Below are 17,441 nucleotides of genomic sequence, written 5' to 3'. Positions count from 1 at the left end.
TCTCAAGCAGACTGTGGCAGATACTCCTGAATGTGCAGTTGCTTTGTGCCATTGTTACTACTTTTTATTTCTTCACACATTCATTTCTTTTCCTTCTCATCATTAGATTCCACCTCTGTAGTATCAAAGGCAGCTCTTTTAGTCCCCTGGCTGTCATTTTCATTCCCTCTTCAGGCAGCTCCATTTCCTTTTGCTTTATTTTGCTACTGCCTGAGGTCAGACTGTCAGATGTCCTTAATGGGGTGTTGTGTTAGAGGATAACAAAAAAAGGGAGGAAAGATCAGCCCTTCCATTGCTTTATCTTCTCAATGGGCTCTGCTCCTGTAGTTTCTGTAAATCTCATATCAGACTTGGGTAGCATTTTATGGGGCCATTTTATTCCACAATAAAGATATAGTTGTATTCATTTACTGTAGGGGATCTAAATGCCTATTTTCCTATAGTAAGGTTTCTTTGTCGTTTTGTAACCATTCAAGCAGCAGTCCTTTGTTAATGAGAAAATCTTGGGGTTTTTTTTCCTCCCAGTTAGTACATCTTTTTTATCATTTGAAATGCCTTCTGGAGTTCATGTCATGGACATTTGTTAAATGTTCATGACATCAGCAGTTGTGCTTGCTATGACTCCCTTCTTTTTTCTTGCTATTTGGGGAAGGCAAATTTTAGGTTATTTTTTATTTCTAGTTCATATACAGGCAGGTATACAGCAAAGGCAAATTTGTACAGTCTTTAAAAATGGCGGGGCTCTTTCCATGGTCTTTGGTGCCATCCCTTGCTCTTTGGAGTCATCCCTTAGTTATTTTCTAAAATACTATTTGAAGTCCAGCACTGCTAAAATACTATACAAAGTCCCTTGTCTGTTTGACTGTTAGCACTGATAGCTCTTCTTCTGTTTTATTTGGAGGGACCTTTTATCATGTAGTTTTTGTTTTTGATCTCAAGTTGTCTTCTGATGTTATTCCTATAGAGAAAAATGAATGCATCACTTTTCTGTATATGTATGTATGTATTTTTACCCCGCTCTATCTCAACCCCCAAGGGGACTCAGAGTGGCTTCCAAATTGGCAATAGTTTAATGCCACATTAACATAAGACAAAGAAAATACAATATATATTGTATGTTAAATCATGAAAATCATAAAACACTAACATATAAATACATAAACAAGCTGTTAAAAGATTATACATAGACTAAACATTATAATCTAGAAGCCGTTCCAATCACATTGCCATTCACTTTGTAGCTGTATATAGCCCTGTGCAGCTTTCCAAACGCTTGGTTCCATAGCCAGGTTTTAACTTGTTTTCTAAAGGATAGGAAGAAGGGGGCTAATCTAATTTCACTGGCAAGGGAGCTCCACAGCTGAGGGGCCACCACTGAGAAGGCGCTTTCCCTCACCCCCATCAGCTGCACCTGTGAAGAAGGTGGGACAGAGAGCAGCCCCCCCTCCCCCCAGTAGATCTTATCGCCCGGAATGGTTCATAGGGGGAGATGCATTCAAACAAGTAAGCTGGGCCAGAACCATTTAGGGCTTTATAGGCTAAAGCCAGCACTTTGAATTGTGCTCGGTAGCAAATTCATTTTTAAAGTGAATTCTAAGGTTTCATGTCTCCCTAAAAAACTGGACATACCTAACTGGATTCACATCTACACTTTAAAATTAGAACGGTTTGACACCACTTTTTCTCAATGCTGTGGAGTCATAGGAGTTGTAGTTTAGTGAGGCACCAGCTCTATTTGGCAAAGGCTAAAGCCCTTATAAAACTACAACTCCCATGATCCCATAACACTGAGCCAAGGCAGTTAAAGTGGTGTCAAGGCATTAATTCTCTAGTGTAGATGAACCTAACCGTGGGTTGTGTTCTGGCTCAGGGAGCATTGTGCAGATTGAGCCCTCCTTTTCCTCTCCAGCCATTAGTATTTACCCCAAAAGTATAAGTCTGAGCTTTTGGGGGCAGAGTGGAGAAAGGTGAGGTATGAAAGGCGATAATAAAAACAAATAGTGTTTCCCCTTTTTATTTGGTCTTCATTATCACATATTAGGGGAAACAGGATAGTAATACATTCTGACTTATATGGATGTCAGGCAGATGAATTTATTAATTATTATTATTATATAAAAAATTACAGCACATAAAATGGATCCAACATTTGGATAAGACTATAAAAGCCTCACTAGAAATTTAAAGATCTGCAGTGCTTTCTTAATTCTGGCATAAATATTCACTATTTGATAGATTCTGTCCCATATTGTTCTGAAAAAATATTCAGGACTTCTCAGGCACATTTTAATATAATGCCATGCATCCACAAAGAATAGCGTGACTAAGTCTGTGCCTGAGGAAGAATGAAACTGAAGGGAGTTCCAAAAGCAGTTTGTGCTATGGCATCAAAGTCTGTTGTTCAAAGAGGCAAAAGTCAAACTCCCCCTGGAAATCCCAAGTCCTTATTTCCAACTTGGCTTTACAGAGCAAGTCGTCCTTTGTTTCACATGTTCTGGAACAAACATAACAGTCAACATATATTTATATGCTTGTCAGAAGGAAGCAACTGAGAAAGCTGTAAATGGATTACAGGGCAATTAATCAGCTGGAGGGTTCAAATGGACACCATAAATCTTCAGAACAAAGTGCAAGCAGTTTGTATTAGCCCCTGAACCTTAAGATTGATAAACTGGTAATCTCTTCTTAAATAACATAAAGCACAGATTTAGTATTGTTATGGAGATGAGAAAACAATTTTCAATATTCTGCAAAGCGAGAATGTTTCAATTGCTTACAGAAACCAGTGTAGTTCATTAGCTGCAATGGGAACATCTGAGTGTTAGTTGAGATATATTGCTTTTCATAAATTGTACTATTCTAAGATGTAGAACTGAGCAGCTTTCGCAGCATAAAAGGCTTGCTCAATAAAGAAACTGAATGTTATAATCTCTAGAATTATATAGATACATTTTTGTTTGTCAAATCAAGGATTATTTCCTGAGAAGTTTTCTGTGCTGTGTTCCTTTCCTTTTCAATATCTTCTTATTCCAATGATTTGTTTAAAAAGAGGACATTAGTTCTTAACGAGAAACTAATTAATCTGCTCTAACAGATTAATACTAGGTTGAAATACTTCCTACAGCTGCAGTATATGGTGCCTTAGCATTCATTTGTTGTTGTTGTTGTCATTGTTGTTATATTTATTTATACCCCACTTTATCTCTCCTGAAGGAGACTTGAAGTGGCTTAACATAAAAGCATTAGTATACCATTTAAATATACCAATATGTAAACATTAAAACAGGATTATAATATAAATAATTCAATCTCTAATGATGGTTCCTACCGTCCCAAAAAGTGGTGATCAGGCCCCTTCAGCCAAGGTTTTTCAGAGCTATTTTGCAGACAAGATCTCGCTACTTCACCGGGACCTCCCCGCCACAAGTGATACAGTGAGAGAACTTGAGACTCCGTGGCCACTTGCTGGACCCATCCTCGACCGGTTTATCCTGTTGGACGCAGGGGCTGTCGATAGGCTCATAGCTGCAGCTAGACCGACCACTTGCTCCCTCGATCCGTGTCCCTCTTGGTTGGTGAAATCCTGCTTGGAGGGATTACGTGACCCTCTGTTGAAGATTATAAACAGCTCCCTTGAGCAAGGAGTTTTTCCAGAGGGTTTAAAAGAGGCCAGACTTAGATTGTTCGGTTCCCTCCAGTTACTGCCCAGTTTCAAATCTCTCGTTCCTGGGCAAGGTGATTGAGAGGGCAGCAGCGGAGCAGTTGCCGCGATTCCTAGACGACACAGCCGGACTAGATCCCTTCCAGTCCGGCTTCCGTGTGGGGCACGGGACAGAGACTGTGCTGGTCTCCATCACGGATCACCTTCGATGCCAGCTTGACCAGGGCGGGTCAGCGCTGCTTGTGTTATTGGATCTCACAGCAGCATTTGACACAGTCAACCACAATCTTTTGACCCACCGCCTTGCTGCTGTTGGAGTCAGAGGAACAGCTTTAAATTGGCTGTCCTCCTTTCTTCACAACCGTGGACAGCGAGTGGAGAGGGGAGGCCTGGTCTCTGAGAGGTCCCCTCTATCTTGTGGGGTTCCTCAGGGGGCCATTCTCTCCCCTCTGTTCTTTAACATCTATATGCGACCACTTGCTCAGCTGGTTCAAGGTTTTGGGCTTGAGTGTTATCAGTACGCTGATGACACTCAGCTGGTGCTGACGATGGAAGGCCGACCGGACTCTATACCCGATTATTTCCATCAGTGCCTCGAGGCCGTTACTAGATGGCTGCGTGCCAGTAGGTTGAGGGCGAATCCAGCAAAGACGGAGATCCTATGGCTGGGTCAACCGGGCAGTGGGGATATCCAGCTGCCTACCCTAGATGGCGAGGCGCTACGCCCGTCATCATTGGTAAAGTGTCTGGGAGTCCTTTTGGACCCCCTGCTGATGATGGAGGCCCAGGTCTGCGCCATTAGCAGAACCGCCTTTTTTCATCTGCGGCAGGCTAGACGTCCCCTACCTGTCCAGGGACGACCTAGCTACGGTGATCCAGGCTACTGTCATCTCAAGACTGGACTACTGTAACGCCCTCTACATTGGCCTTTCTCTGTCGGTGATCCAGAAGCTCGGGTTGGTACAAAATGCAGCTGCTTGGCTTCTTGCAGGAATTCCGATGAGATGCCACATAACACCAATCTTACTGCAGCTGCATAGGTTACCAATTGAGCACTTTCAAAGTGATGGTACTCACCTTTAAGGCCTTGCATGGTCTGGGGCTGATGTACATGAGGGACCCTACCAACCCCAGAGATCCCTCCGTTCTGAGGACCAAGATCTATTGGAAATTCCCAGTGTCAAGACCTTGCATCTAACAGCAACCAGACACAGAGCCTTTACAGCAGTGGCACCATCACTATGGAATACCCTGCCACCTGAAATCCGTGCCTTGCGGGACTTATCAGCTTTCCACAGGGCATGTAAGACATATTTGTTTCGATAGGCCTTTGATTTTTTATATTGCTGTTTTTAAATTTTTTTAATTGTTTTTAAATTGTGTTAGATTTTAGCCATTCTTGTAAGTCGCTCCGAGCCCCAGGGGAGTGGCGGCATATAAGTTTGAATAATAAATAAATAATAAATAAATAATAAAAAACCAGTAAAAAAACATTAAAACATTAAAACATTAAAAACCACAGTACCCTCTGATTTGTTCTTTAAAACCTTCGTCTTTAAAAGCCTGTCTGAATAGAAAGGGTTTAGCCAACTGCCGGAAGGACATCAGGGAGGGCTTCTCTGGGCAGGGAGTTCTAGAGCTGAGGGGTAGCCACTGAGAAGGAAGGCCCACTCTCTAGTTTCCACCAACCAAGTTTGAGATGAAGGTGGGACTGAGAGAAGGGTCTCTCTTTAAGATCTCAGAGCTTGGGCAGGTTCGTCCAAGAGGATGCAGTCAGCTTTGTACAACAGTACATAGAAATTGGAAATACTATGGCTTGGACAATACTAACTTTAGTATTCAATGAGATACTAAAGGTCTTGTCTAGTTCCTTCATAATTGCTTTTCCAAGTCGTAGTCGTCCTCTGATCTCTTGACAGCAGTGTCCATTCTAATTAGTAAGTGAACCAAAGTATGAAAAATCTTCAACTATTTCACTGTCTTCATTTTGTTCCTAATACCAGAAGACTATCCATCTGTATATCAGATGCTGGAGAGCCTGAGATGAAGAGTGTAATTGTACTCATGCCTTTCATAGGCAACTGACTGATCACTAAGTAAATAAGCTAGAGCACAAGATGGGCATTGGGTCCTGGCCAGCATACCTTTTCTTATGTTCTTAAGGAGTAATATCTAAATTCTTAACATTTGTTTTTGATACAGTAAAGGACACTTTTACTTATTTCCAATGTTGCCATACATTATCTACTTTTTATTTTCGTTTAATTAGAGAATTTTGAAATGAAGAATGATGAACTCACAAAACAAGGATTTATGGATCTGAATCTCATGGAAGCTAATGAACAAAGCGGAGAACTTAGTATCCTCTGGAATACTTTGCTGTCAATGGGCTATAACAGAGCAATGGAGTTGGTGGAGGTATGAGAGATAATTGTGTAAAATAATTGTTTTAAAATCATTAGTTACTAGCAGGGCTGTAGCCGGGGGGGGGGGGGTTCTAACCCTCCCCAAACCTGGTTTACGCAAGAATTTTAACTGGTTAATCAAGTTATGAGTAAACAGGTTTCTTTTTTAACCTGACACATTTCAGGGCAGGCTTGAACTTTCACCGCATTTTCTGTCTCTGTGATAACAGATTTTTGATAATTTGGCTTGTTGAGGAAACAAGGCAAGGATTGGTGAGAAAGTTTCAGTAGAGACACCTTTTTCCCGTGATAATGTTTTCAGGAGTGAATTTCCCTTCCTGGAGGTAGATTTCTCTCATTTCCTGTTGTCTCACCCCATTTTGTAACTAGAAGTTGTATGTTAGTGGAATGTTTGTAACTTGGGGACAGCCTGTAAATCATTTTTGAAGTAGTAGACAAGGATATTGCAAGGATGTGGGTCATTACTAATCATAATGTGATAGTGAGTACAGTATATGGAATTATTTTCCTCTTCTTTCTCTATAGGCATGTCCTTTTTCTATTCACATCTATGCAGAAAAATGTAAGCCCCAAATTATGCCAGTTTGTTTGGAAACCGGTGGAGAACAGCTTAAGAATGCCATCTGTGTGAGTGTTGTTAATAAAGGAGATGCCAAGCCAATGGATCGCAGTGAAAATATCATTATCCATACATACAAAAGTGATACACGTATCACAGCTGTTATTGAAAACAAGGTATAATGCATATAATGGGTTCAGTGTTTGTCAAAGCTTTTTATTTTACATTTTTATTTTTATGTGTATGTTTGTGTGTCAGGCTGGGAATTCACAGTTTGGGGACACAGATGCTAGTGATTCAAACTGCTAATTGAAGCAAGCAGATCATATTAACTAGGCAGAGGCCAAACAAAAAACAAAAACAAAACACCCCACCCTAGAATTTAATATACAAAACCGATTTAGCTATTCGTATAGTTCATCTCCCTATATGTATTAAATTTTTCTGTTTTCTACTGAAGCTGAAAGTCAATGTACATGGTAGTTCAGCTATAGAACTCCAACCGTAAAATCTCCAACATTACCATGGGTTCCTTTTGCTGAGCATAATATTTCTGTGTTGAAATCTGATCCATAAACCTGGGTTGGTCTTTATTGTTTTCCTTTTAAAAAAAAAGAAAAGATGGATCGGCTTACCTTCCATAAATTTAGTAGTAATTAATAGTTATGTTTATGTGTTCCGTCTGGTCACATAAGGAGCATACCTAAATTACATGCAAATTCAAGCCAAGCTGGCAGGAAATAAATGATGGTCTTTGAGTATAAGAAAGGATCACATGAATCATCCTAATGAAAACTATTAGTTTCTTTTTTTCTGACTATTTTCTTCAATTTTTTGTAAGGGTTAGAATTGTAGGATCCCCACAGCTGTGGTATGTGTGTGTATGTGATTGGGATAGATAGATAGATAGATAGATAGATAGATAGATAGATAGATAGATAGATAGGCAGATAGAAGAACACTTCTCTAGAAATCTCTAGGTTCTCCTAGGTGGTTGTAATATTTCCAAGAGATAGTCATTCCTTATTAATCTCACTTTTTCATGTGTTGTTATTCAAATGTATCAAATATGAATTGTGCTGATAGTTGTTTCTAAATATCTTGATACTAATATTACTTTTCTCTTAATAGTCTGAAAGCAAAGCACTCATCCATCTCAATAGTGAGCAAAGTAAGAACTGCGTAAATAATAGAGGACTCAATACTTTTGCTGTTGAAGTGGCACCCAAATCCATGATGGTAATTGTGTATTTATTTAAAATAAATTTGTTTAAAATACTTATATTTCACCATTTGCCAGGGTAGAAACAGCTTACAAGACAACTCTGAAAATAATAATAATAATAATAATAATAATAATAATACCTTTATTTTTATATCCCGCCACCATCTCTCCAAAGGAACTCAGGGTGGTTTACATGGGGACCACGCTCACCATAAACAAGGAATTGAAAGTTACTTAATTAAAAATTTTAAAAACTTAAATCAGAAAAATAAAACATCAGAAAACATATAAATCAACATCAACTCCCTGTAACCGGAAAAAGTGGGCATGTTCTGATTCAAGATGGCAGGGCAAGGCTTGTGCAAAATGCAGAACAATAGGGCTGGGGCTGGAAGTAAAGTGCTGGAAAAAAAAACCCAAAACAAGAATTAGGGCTAGGTGGGCCTGATCGGAAGCTAAACCATTATTCAAAGGCACATTGGAACATCCCAGTTTTCAAGTCTTTATGGAAAGTGGACAGAGAGGGGCTATACAGTATATCCTAAACGAACCAACAATAAGTTAATGTTTTAAAAAGCTATTCATCTATATAAATAAAAATTTAATGTTCATTTGTGGGATTAACATAACTCAAAAAACCACTGGGCTAATTGACACCAAATTTGGACACAATACACCAATCAGGACAACTAGTGACCATCACTCATAAAGACACTGAAAAACGCAACAGAAGAAATCTAAAAAGCCAAAAAACAAAAAAATACATTACGACACATGCACATAACCACATAAATACACATATACACATATTTATTTATTTATTTCGGTTGCTTCTACCCCGCCCTTCTAATCCCCGGAGGGGACTCAGGGTGGCTTACAAAAGCAAGGCACAATTTAATGCCCGCATCTCATAACAGCAGTAGGACAAATAACATCAGTTAACAGAAAACAGCAATTCTAGCGATAACATCAATTAACAGAAAACAATAATTATTGTAAGGCAAAAACAACCATAAAAGCAATAAAACCAATAAAACCAATACAAACCACTTCTCCTCATTGATGTACACACACAAAACGCATATACACAGACTGGGCCACAGCAATGCGTGGCAGGGGAAAGCTAGTTAAATATAAAATGTTAACAATCAATTTTCATTCACCATGGGACAGAGGGATGAGAGGGGCAGATATTATTTACATTTAAAGGATCAATTTTTGAAATGTTGTTAGTGCAAGTTTCTAAATTTGTCATTTCTTCAGAGTTTAGGTTTTTCAGTATCTCTAGAATTTAATAATAACAACAACAACACATATTTTTATTACCCACCTCTCATTTCAGCTTGGTGTAAATGAATTAATCTTTAAAGATATGCATATGATAGTAATGTGCATGCAGTTCACAGCCTGCCATTCTACATATGGAAGATTGTTGTTATTGCCATCAAATCAGCTTCAATTTATGTTTATTGTATGAATGAAAAATCTCCAAAACACCATGTCATCATCCTGTTCAAATCCTGCGAACTCAGGGCTATGAGCTCCTTGATCATATCCAAGCCCATCCACATATAAAGCAATTTTCTTTTCCTGCTGCCTCCCACTTTGACAATCATTAATATCTTTTCTAATGGGTCATATCATCTAATGATATAGCCAAAATACAATAGCCTCAGTTTCATCATTTTAGACTCCAGGAAGTGTTTAGATCCCATGTATTGGTCATTTTGACAACCCATGATATCTGTAGTTCTCCTGCCGCACCAAATGCTGCGGTATATATCAAATTGTTATGTTTTTCTAGTATATCTTTACTCAAAGGAAGAAATCAGTGAGCTTTTTTAAACCAGTAGATGATAGAATATAGTATATGTAAGAAGATGGTCCTTCTTTCTTTCTCTTCTTCTTCCTGAGCCTGCTGGCAATCTGCAGTATATATTAAAACTAGGATGTTATTCAGTCTTTTTTTTAAACTGTGAAATGTTGTGAGGTATGTTATTAGCAACTCTTCCAACATACTCACAAGTAAATGTGAAAGGACCAGTAGTAGCAACATGCTACTACTGGTAGCAACATGCCATTGCAAGAGGACTTTTTCCTACTTTTTTTTTACACCAACACTAATTTTGTCTTTCTTCTACTGTATTAACTATTATCAAGTTATTGTATAGCTATACAGATTCATTTATGGTTTGTCTTCTTTAAAAGTGTTATACCTAGCCTGGGATAATATCTGAAAAACATAAAAAATAAAATAATGTTATAATTAATATATAATTAATATCATATAATTAATTTTATAATCAATATAAATATATAATTGAGTCACACTTCAAAAAATTATGGAAGACAGAAATGGCTATTTTCTCTTTTCTATATTTTATATGCAGGTTTGTCAGCACATAATGCCACTGAATGATAAAGAAGAATGGATATACAGTTGTATTTATTCTGCCCTGACTTAAGTTATTATGGTTAGAAACTGGCATTCTCCTGATTCATGAAGAAAGCTTCAGCTTCTGCTCTCCAATGTGAGGATGGTTTGAGTTATCTCATCATTTTTAAAACAGAAACACTCTTCCATATTTCGAATATCCTCATAATAGTTATGATTCTCATTACCTTCAAATTTTTGACAGCATAAAATAACTGCTTGTTCTTACTTTTTTCCATTTATGGACAGCTTTGTATACACAAGTAGGTTTAAAGCTTTTTATCCTGGACATTCAAACAGGGGCAGTTAAAGGCTTAAAAACAGAGCATTGTTAATTTTGCTTGTTTGCAGAAACGTTTGTATAGAACAGTAAAAATGGAGAATTCATTCCACCATTGTCATATGCCAACTGAAATACTTGCAGGAACCTCAGCAAGTGAGAGTCCAAAAGTGGCAGGCTAAAACCCAAAACCTCAATCCATTGCTGATACCAAATGAGAGACTCAGTCAACTGAGCCGGTGAGCTTGTTGACCGAAAGGTTGCAGATTCGAATCTGGGGAGCGGTATGAGCTTCCGCTGTCAGCCTCAGCTTCTGCCAACATAGCAGTTTGAAAACATGCAAATGTGAGTAACTCAATAGGTACTGCTCCGGGCGGGAAGGTAACAGTGCTCCTTGCAGTCATGCTGGCCGCATGACCTTGGAGGTGTCTATGAACAATGCCGGCTCTACGGCTTAGAAATGGAGATGAGCACCACCCCCCAGAGTCAGACATGATTAGACTTAATGTCAGGAGAAAACCTTTACCTTTACCTACCTAACCTTTTATCTCTCAAAGAAAGCTTAAGACACATTGATGTGGAAAAAATCTCAAACTGTAATTGCCAGAATTCTTTAGAGAAATCTTTGGCATTTAAAAACTGTAACATGAACATGTGGTTTGAATGTTTCAATTTGCAATGCAAAATATTATTGCTGCAAAATAAAATGCAAATGAAAAACTAATCCACTTTTAATCTGCCGCTATGAGGGCACTTTGTACATTGGGCATTTTACTAATTCATTTAAATATATTAGTTTAAAGAATGGTACTACTGCTTATAATTTAAATGAGATATCAGATTTATATGACCTTGTCTAAGAAAGTGCAAGAAGTCTTAAAAGCTATATTTATCTTGCAGCCAGTCTTGTACTTGGACTTCTTCTACTGTAACAGGATGCCAGGCAAGCAAATGTCAGTTCTAAAATTAAAACCATGCTTAATACAGTATTAGTGCAGAGTCTGTCTGTGTAAGTCTGGCTGAAAAAGTTCCTACTGGTACATGTTTTTGGTATATGTGTATATGTACTCATGTGTATCTCTGTCTCCATACAAACACACAGTTAATATTAAACCTATTTAACACTTTGTTTTTACCCTTTCACACAACCTAAACTCCCAGCAGCAAGAGTACTTACAAAATAGCCTTCTCCCATTTGAGCTTATCTAAAATATTTGCTTTGTATCTTTCTGCCAGATGTTCATGATTTAGTAAAGGCAGATGTGGCACTTCGAATTAGGGGCAGCAGGGGCACCAGAATGTTATACCTAGGTGTATCACTACTCTCTTTTTAAGCAGTAGAGAAGATACCGTTACTCCCATGGCATTTTCACAAGATTGTTTTTATCTGAATTTTACTCTGCCTTAGTTTTAAATAATTGCAATGTTATTTTGTATTACAGTTATAGTTTGCTTTTGTTTATATTTTTTCTAAACCACTTTGTACATATTTGTGTTTACAAATATACAATATTTTAGTTACCTCTATCTGATCACTTCTGTAAATGCAGATATCCAATTGCTACACATTTTGGCTTCATTATTAACCAGTCACTGTACTCAAAACAAATCATAAGATTTCGCTTTCTGTCAGCTTTCATCTCTTTCTAGCTTTCGGAACAACAGATGGAAACTGGAAAAAATGATGGCATGGATTATTGTGACTTCGGTACTTACATATTTTTTTTACATTTGAGAATCTTCCTGAAGTCATAGCTGCCCTTTCAAATATTCAGGTGCATCTACACTGCAGAATAATGCAGTTTGACACCACTTTAACAGTCCTGGCTCAATGCTGTTGAATAATAATAACAACTTTATTTTATATTCCACCCTATCTCCCCAAGGGGACTCAGGTCAGATTCCAAGCAAATAATATTGGGAGCTGTCGTTTGCTGAGGCACCAGCACTCTTTGGCAGAGAACACTAAAGATTTTATAAAACCGGAACTCCCATGATTCCATGAGACCTACATAACTTTAGATTCTGCAACTTTCTCTGACTTTTGATCATGAACCTTTATATAGGAATGAGTGTGGCAATTTTTTTTTCTTGAGCTCTTGCCTACTTCCCTCAGTTAGGCCAATCACTCACTCGGCACACTTGAGAGCTGAAAGTCAACCTTCAGAGTTCATAGCTAGGAGCATACACAGAAATGCACAGGCTTCTGCCTCAATTGCCTTTGGGTCTCAATTGCCTTTTTCAGAGTCCTCATCTTCTAAGATGGCCTGTCATCCCTTGTAGGCAATAGGCAATTAGGAGTCATTTCCCTTAAATGATGGACTCCCAAATTCTCCTCCAAGTTCTTTCTTAAAGGCTTAACTATGAAATGGAAAATAATTTCAGTATCTGCTAGTTGGATTTGACTCAAAATTTATTACAAGTTATTAGAATATACAAATTAAAAATCAACACAGATGTACAGTACAACTCATGTTTCACTTCCCTGCGCCCAGTAAAATACGTTCTCTAGAAATGTTCTAAATCTTGGCAGTCCTATGGCATGCTTTCTCCAAATGTTACCACAGAGTGGTCATGAAGGACGTAGGAAAATCTTAGAGAGGTATCCAGTAAAAGTTATTCATTTCAACAGGGTTTCCTGCGTCCATGATAAGTTCAGGAACATATTCTCTGGGAATAAAAGGGTTGTATTGTAGTCTTCTGCTATTGAACCTTACATCACTGTGCATCAGTTTTCCTGGATGTAGACTTTGAGACAGAATGTAATAGAATAGAAAAAGAATATTAGATCGCTAATCTTGACTTTTTAAAAAACTATAGGGGAATTCTTTAAATAATTTGCAGGTTTCAGAAAGCCCTTGCATATAAAACATACATCTCAAAACGAGAGGGAAATTTCTTTCAGTCACAATCTCTCACCAACTACTTGCAGATTCCAAGGATTCGAGAATACCCTAGTTGAGAAACTGCTCTAGATTTAGACCAGGATGTTGGTCCAAGGATTACCTTTGTAACAAAGAGTAAATTGGTCAACACAATGTACCTATCATATTATGCACTTTATTTTCAATTACTGGGTGGCCTTGGGCAAGCCACATATTTTCAACCCCAGAAAACCCCATAATAAGGTTGACTTAGGGTCGGTGTAAGTCAGAAATTACTTGAAGTAACAGAACAACAACAAAAGCTGTATAACAGCAGTTGGATGCATCCACTATTACAAGCATCTCAAGGCAGGAAAGCCTTGTGCAAACTCAATAACATAGAATAGAGAATGCTTGGGATTCCATGACACAGATGTTAGGCAGAGTGGAACAACTATAGCATCTCTGGGTTTAGAAAGCATGCTCTTCTCTCTGATTGCTGATGCTTAGGAGGACGGACAAACTGGGATACCTGCAGGAGAACAAAAACTTGCCCTAATTCAATACCCAAACTATTTCAACCATTTCTGAAACTATAAACTCTTCGTACATTTTACTAATATAGGAAATAGTGCCAGATCAGAGCAGTTCAGATTTCCACTCAGGATCAAACAACCCAATATATTAAGTAGATCAGGTCTAGGTTAGTCTCTCTGCTTGGTTTTATTCTTAAGCCTGTGTGGCCCTTCCTCAATGGATTGTCACCTTGTCGTGGTGAGGGGGCTTGCGTGTTCCAATGAACCTGTGGGCATAACCACCAGTTATGCACTCCCGAGGAGGGGGGGGGGAGGTTCCAGACCGAGCACAATCCAAAGACCTCAACAGCGGATGCAGCAGAAGATAACATGATACACGTTACAGCAACTGTGAAGGTGGAAGAAGGCTGCAACAGATTAAGAAGCCACTGTCATCATGTTAACTATGTCACTGGCTGGGACCCTCACTCTGTAGGTTGATCCACTGTGCACCGATCTCCACACATTAAAAAACCTAATGCATAGGCATCTTACAAGAACTTGGAAGGCCATCCATACTTGGACAATGAGTCCACAAACTGGAACCCTCACGCACAAGTGGAGAAAGTTTACCCTCTCCCTACAATTCTGCATTTACCAAGATTGGTGACTGTTGGAATTCTTTTTCTGTTTAGCCTCTGGCTAAAAAGGCAGTTAAATCCAGAAGAAAAAATAGTTAGGAGGAGAAGTTTAAACCTTATCCACTTGTGTGCCATGGTCTTGACACAGGTCAGGCCCCACCTATTTTGTTTTTATGTGCCTTTCAGCTTCTGGCAACCCTTTTCTAAGGTTTTTAAATTTTAATTTTGGCAAGCTTTATTATTTGACAAGAACTCTCAGAACTCCTGTAAGCTCAAAAAACTATTGGACCAGACACAGAAAGAGGGGTTAAATAAGAGCCACTTTATTTGACCTAATTTATTTAATTTGTGTCAAACCTAGAAAGGAACAAGGCAGAGGGGCAACCTTATGTAGGCCCAGCTGAAAACAGTTGTCGAGGGTAGATTATCTCCTCAGTGAAACACTTAAGCCCTGAGGACAATCCAACAATTTTCCCAGTCAGCCATTTACTGGAAGGCAAACCCAGGACACCCCCACCAATGTCCCTGGACTCTACAAGAGAGAGCAAACAACCAGGTCAAAGATAGACTTCTTCCCTACTCACTAGGTCCCAGGATCTAAAGAGATAGTTCCAAAAGTCTATCTTCCATCAACAGGGTATTAAGGTATACAAAACCATGTCTTCTTCCACCGTTATCTGCCAGTAGCAGCCTATTTACAGGCACCACACTTAGCCATAACATCAAAGTCCTGCAGATGGGAGGATAGGCAAAACAAACAAACAACAGTTAAAGGGAAGAAAATTCCTACCCAGTCCTGAAGTGACCAGCCAAAACTGTCTGCTCTAGAAGTAGGAGAATAGGCCACAAAGTAAAGATCCAACTACTGTGTATGAAGACCTTAAATAGTCTCTGGCTGTGCCTCATCACATTCGGTGTGTTTTCACCTATTGCTACACACAACAATCTCTGACCTCTGTCCTTGGCGGGAAACCAAATTCACGCCCTCCTCACAGTGTTATCCACCATGCACACACAGGTATGCATTACTTCTTTTGGGTAGAAAGAGGGTTCCTCAGGGAACAATGCACCCTCAATTATGGCACACCTAATACCTGCCCCTGCTCACCTCTGTTGAACCATGAACCTGGCTCTAGTACACGGAATCTTGAAGTATTTTAAACATTTTTTTTTAAAAAAACCCCCAATCTTTCTCTTTTTGCAATTTAAGAAAAATAAATTATTAATGATAAGAAATAACAATAATTTATATAGTGTAATCAGCATGACTTGTAATAGATTTCTGTCACAGCAAAGTTTCTGACACAGGACTAACAGTTGAGAAGAATTCGAAATTTGAGTTAACATAAATAATATACAGGTTGACTCAGTGGATTGTGTCATAGTTCAAACACTATACACATCACAAGCAAACAAACTGCTTCTCTAGCAGAACCTGTATTGTATATATCTATGTGTGACCATACGTATTTGTTAACAGTAAAGAGGGTACAGATCAGGGGCTCCGTTTTGGCTCTGCAATCCAAAACTCAAGGCAGTAGACAAATAAAATCTTGGACTTTATCCATGATAGTTTACTACCTGACTTAATGATTAATATATTACCACTGTCTAGTTCTTTAGGTTCACATTCAAAATACAGGAATTGTTGGTACTTGAATTTATCCCACACTCCTGTTTATAGGGTTGCTATTCCTTAGTAGGGTTCACTTACTGAGTGGTATGAGTATGAGTAGAATTATTTGTGTTGGTTTTAGATAGAACTAAGATGGCACACCTTACATGACTAAGCAAACCACACTTGGGCATCAGATTAATTCTTCTGGCGCTATGTTTCTGAACAGACAATAGTTGGTAAGGTGGTTGAAAGCAGTAAGGCAAACTATCATTGCTTATAGTTTGAATACACAGTTCTTTTGTCCCATTATCTAGTAGTCGGAGAAACATGTTTTGCAGGTTTTGGAAGTACTGCTACCAGATTTTCAAAAGTTGATACCAGAATAGAAATATTGGCTAGAAAGCAGTAAGCAATAATTGCCTTGGGGTAAAACTTCTGCTCTCTGGGGTGAAATGCTATGGTTTTGCAGCTTTTAGCTCATGATAAGGAGTGTATGTCTTAATGTTTTGAAATTAATTTTACAGTACTCTGGACCAGTAGTAGAAATCCTGCCTGATTTAGCAAATTTAGGACCTTTCCACACAGCCATATAACCCAGAATAGCAAGGCAGAAAATCCCACAATATCTGCTTCACACTGCCACATATTCCAGTTCAAAACAGACAATGTGGGATTTTATTCAGCTGTGGGGAAGGGGCCAAAGAAAAATCAGCCCTGATAGGAGACCACCAAAGGTTATGGCAACTCAGCTCATGCATTTGATAGGCTTTTCTTGGGCAACAAATACTCAGAGGTGGTTTGCCAGGTCTTTCCTTTGAAATATAGGCCACAGCACCTGGTATTTGTTGGTGGTCTACCTGCTTAGTTTCCAGAATCAGATGGAATTTGATGCCTTTAGGGTATCTAGGCAGAATTAAAGTGAGACATAGTGCTATAACTGTGTTAGAACATTGAAAGCAAAAGTGGTATAATTGTTTGACTGTTGGTCTAGGATGCCACTGGGTAACCTTGGACAAGTCACAACAACAACAACAACAACAACAACAACAACAACAACAACACTTTATTTATATTCCACCCTATCTCCCTGAGGGGACTCAGAGTGGGTTCCAGTATATATACAGACACGGGCAAACATTCAATATCTTGATACAATGAAACACAAATACACAAAAAAGGCAAAGGCTTCCCCTTTCATCTCCAGCTCTGGAGGTGGTG

General features: G+C 38.8%; 1 protein-coding gene across 3 annotated transcripts in view; it reads left to right on the top strand.

The window, feature by feature from the left end:
* Nucleotides 1-17,441, top strand: part of LOC132774005 (phosphoglucomutase-1) — an 89,420-nt gene that overhangs the window by 26,979 nt on the left and 45,000 nt on the right. For 2 of the 3 annotated variants that reach the window (XM_060773656.2, XM_067467853.1), the window contains exons 11-14: nt 5,931-6,079; nt 6,613-6,822; nt 7,778-7,885; nt 10,262-11,571. The exons of the other annotated variant lie outside the window; for it this stretch is intronic. In XM_060773656.2, the coding sequence (XP_060629639.2) occupies nt 5,931-6,079; nt 6,613-6,822; nt 7,778-7,885; nt 10,262-10,336 (542 nt within the window). In that variant the 3' untranslated portion in view covers nt 10,337-11,571. Of the gene's footprint in view, nt 1-5,930; nt 6,080-6,612; nt 6,823-7,777; nt 7,886-10,261; nt 11,572-17,441 lie in introns of those variants that run through there. 3 annotated transcript variants of the gene reach the window in all.

This window comes from Anolis sagrei, chromosome 4 (assembly GCF_037176765.1).
Source record: "Anolis sagrei isolate rAnoSag1 chromosome 4, rAnoSag1.mat, whole genome shotgun sequence".
Classification (NCBI taxonomy): Eukaryota; Metazoa; Chordata; class Lepidosauria; order Squamata; family Dactyloidae; genus Anolis; species Anolis sagrei.
The sequence above is the reverse complement of the archived record's forward strand: the minus strand, read 5'-3'. Positions and strand labels throughout refer to the sequence as shown.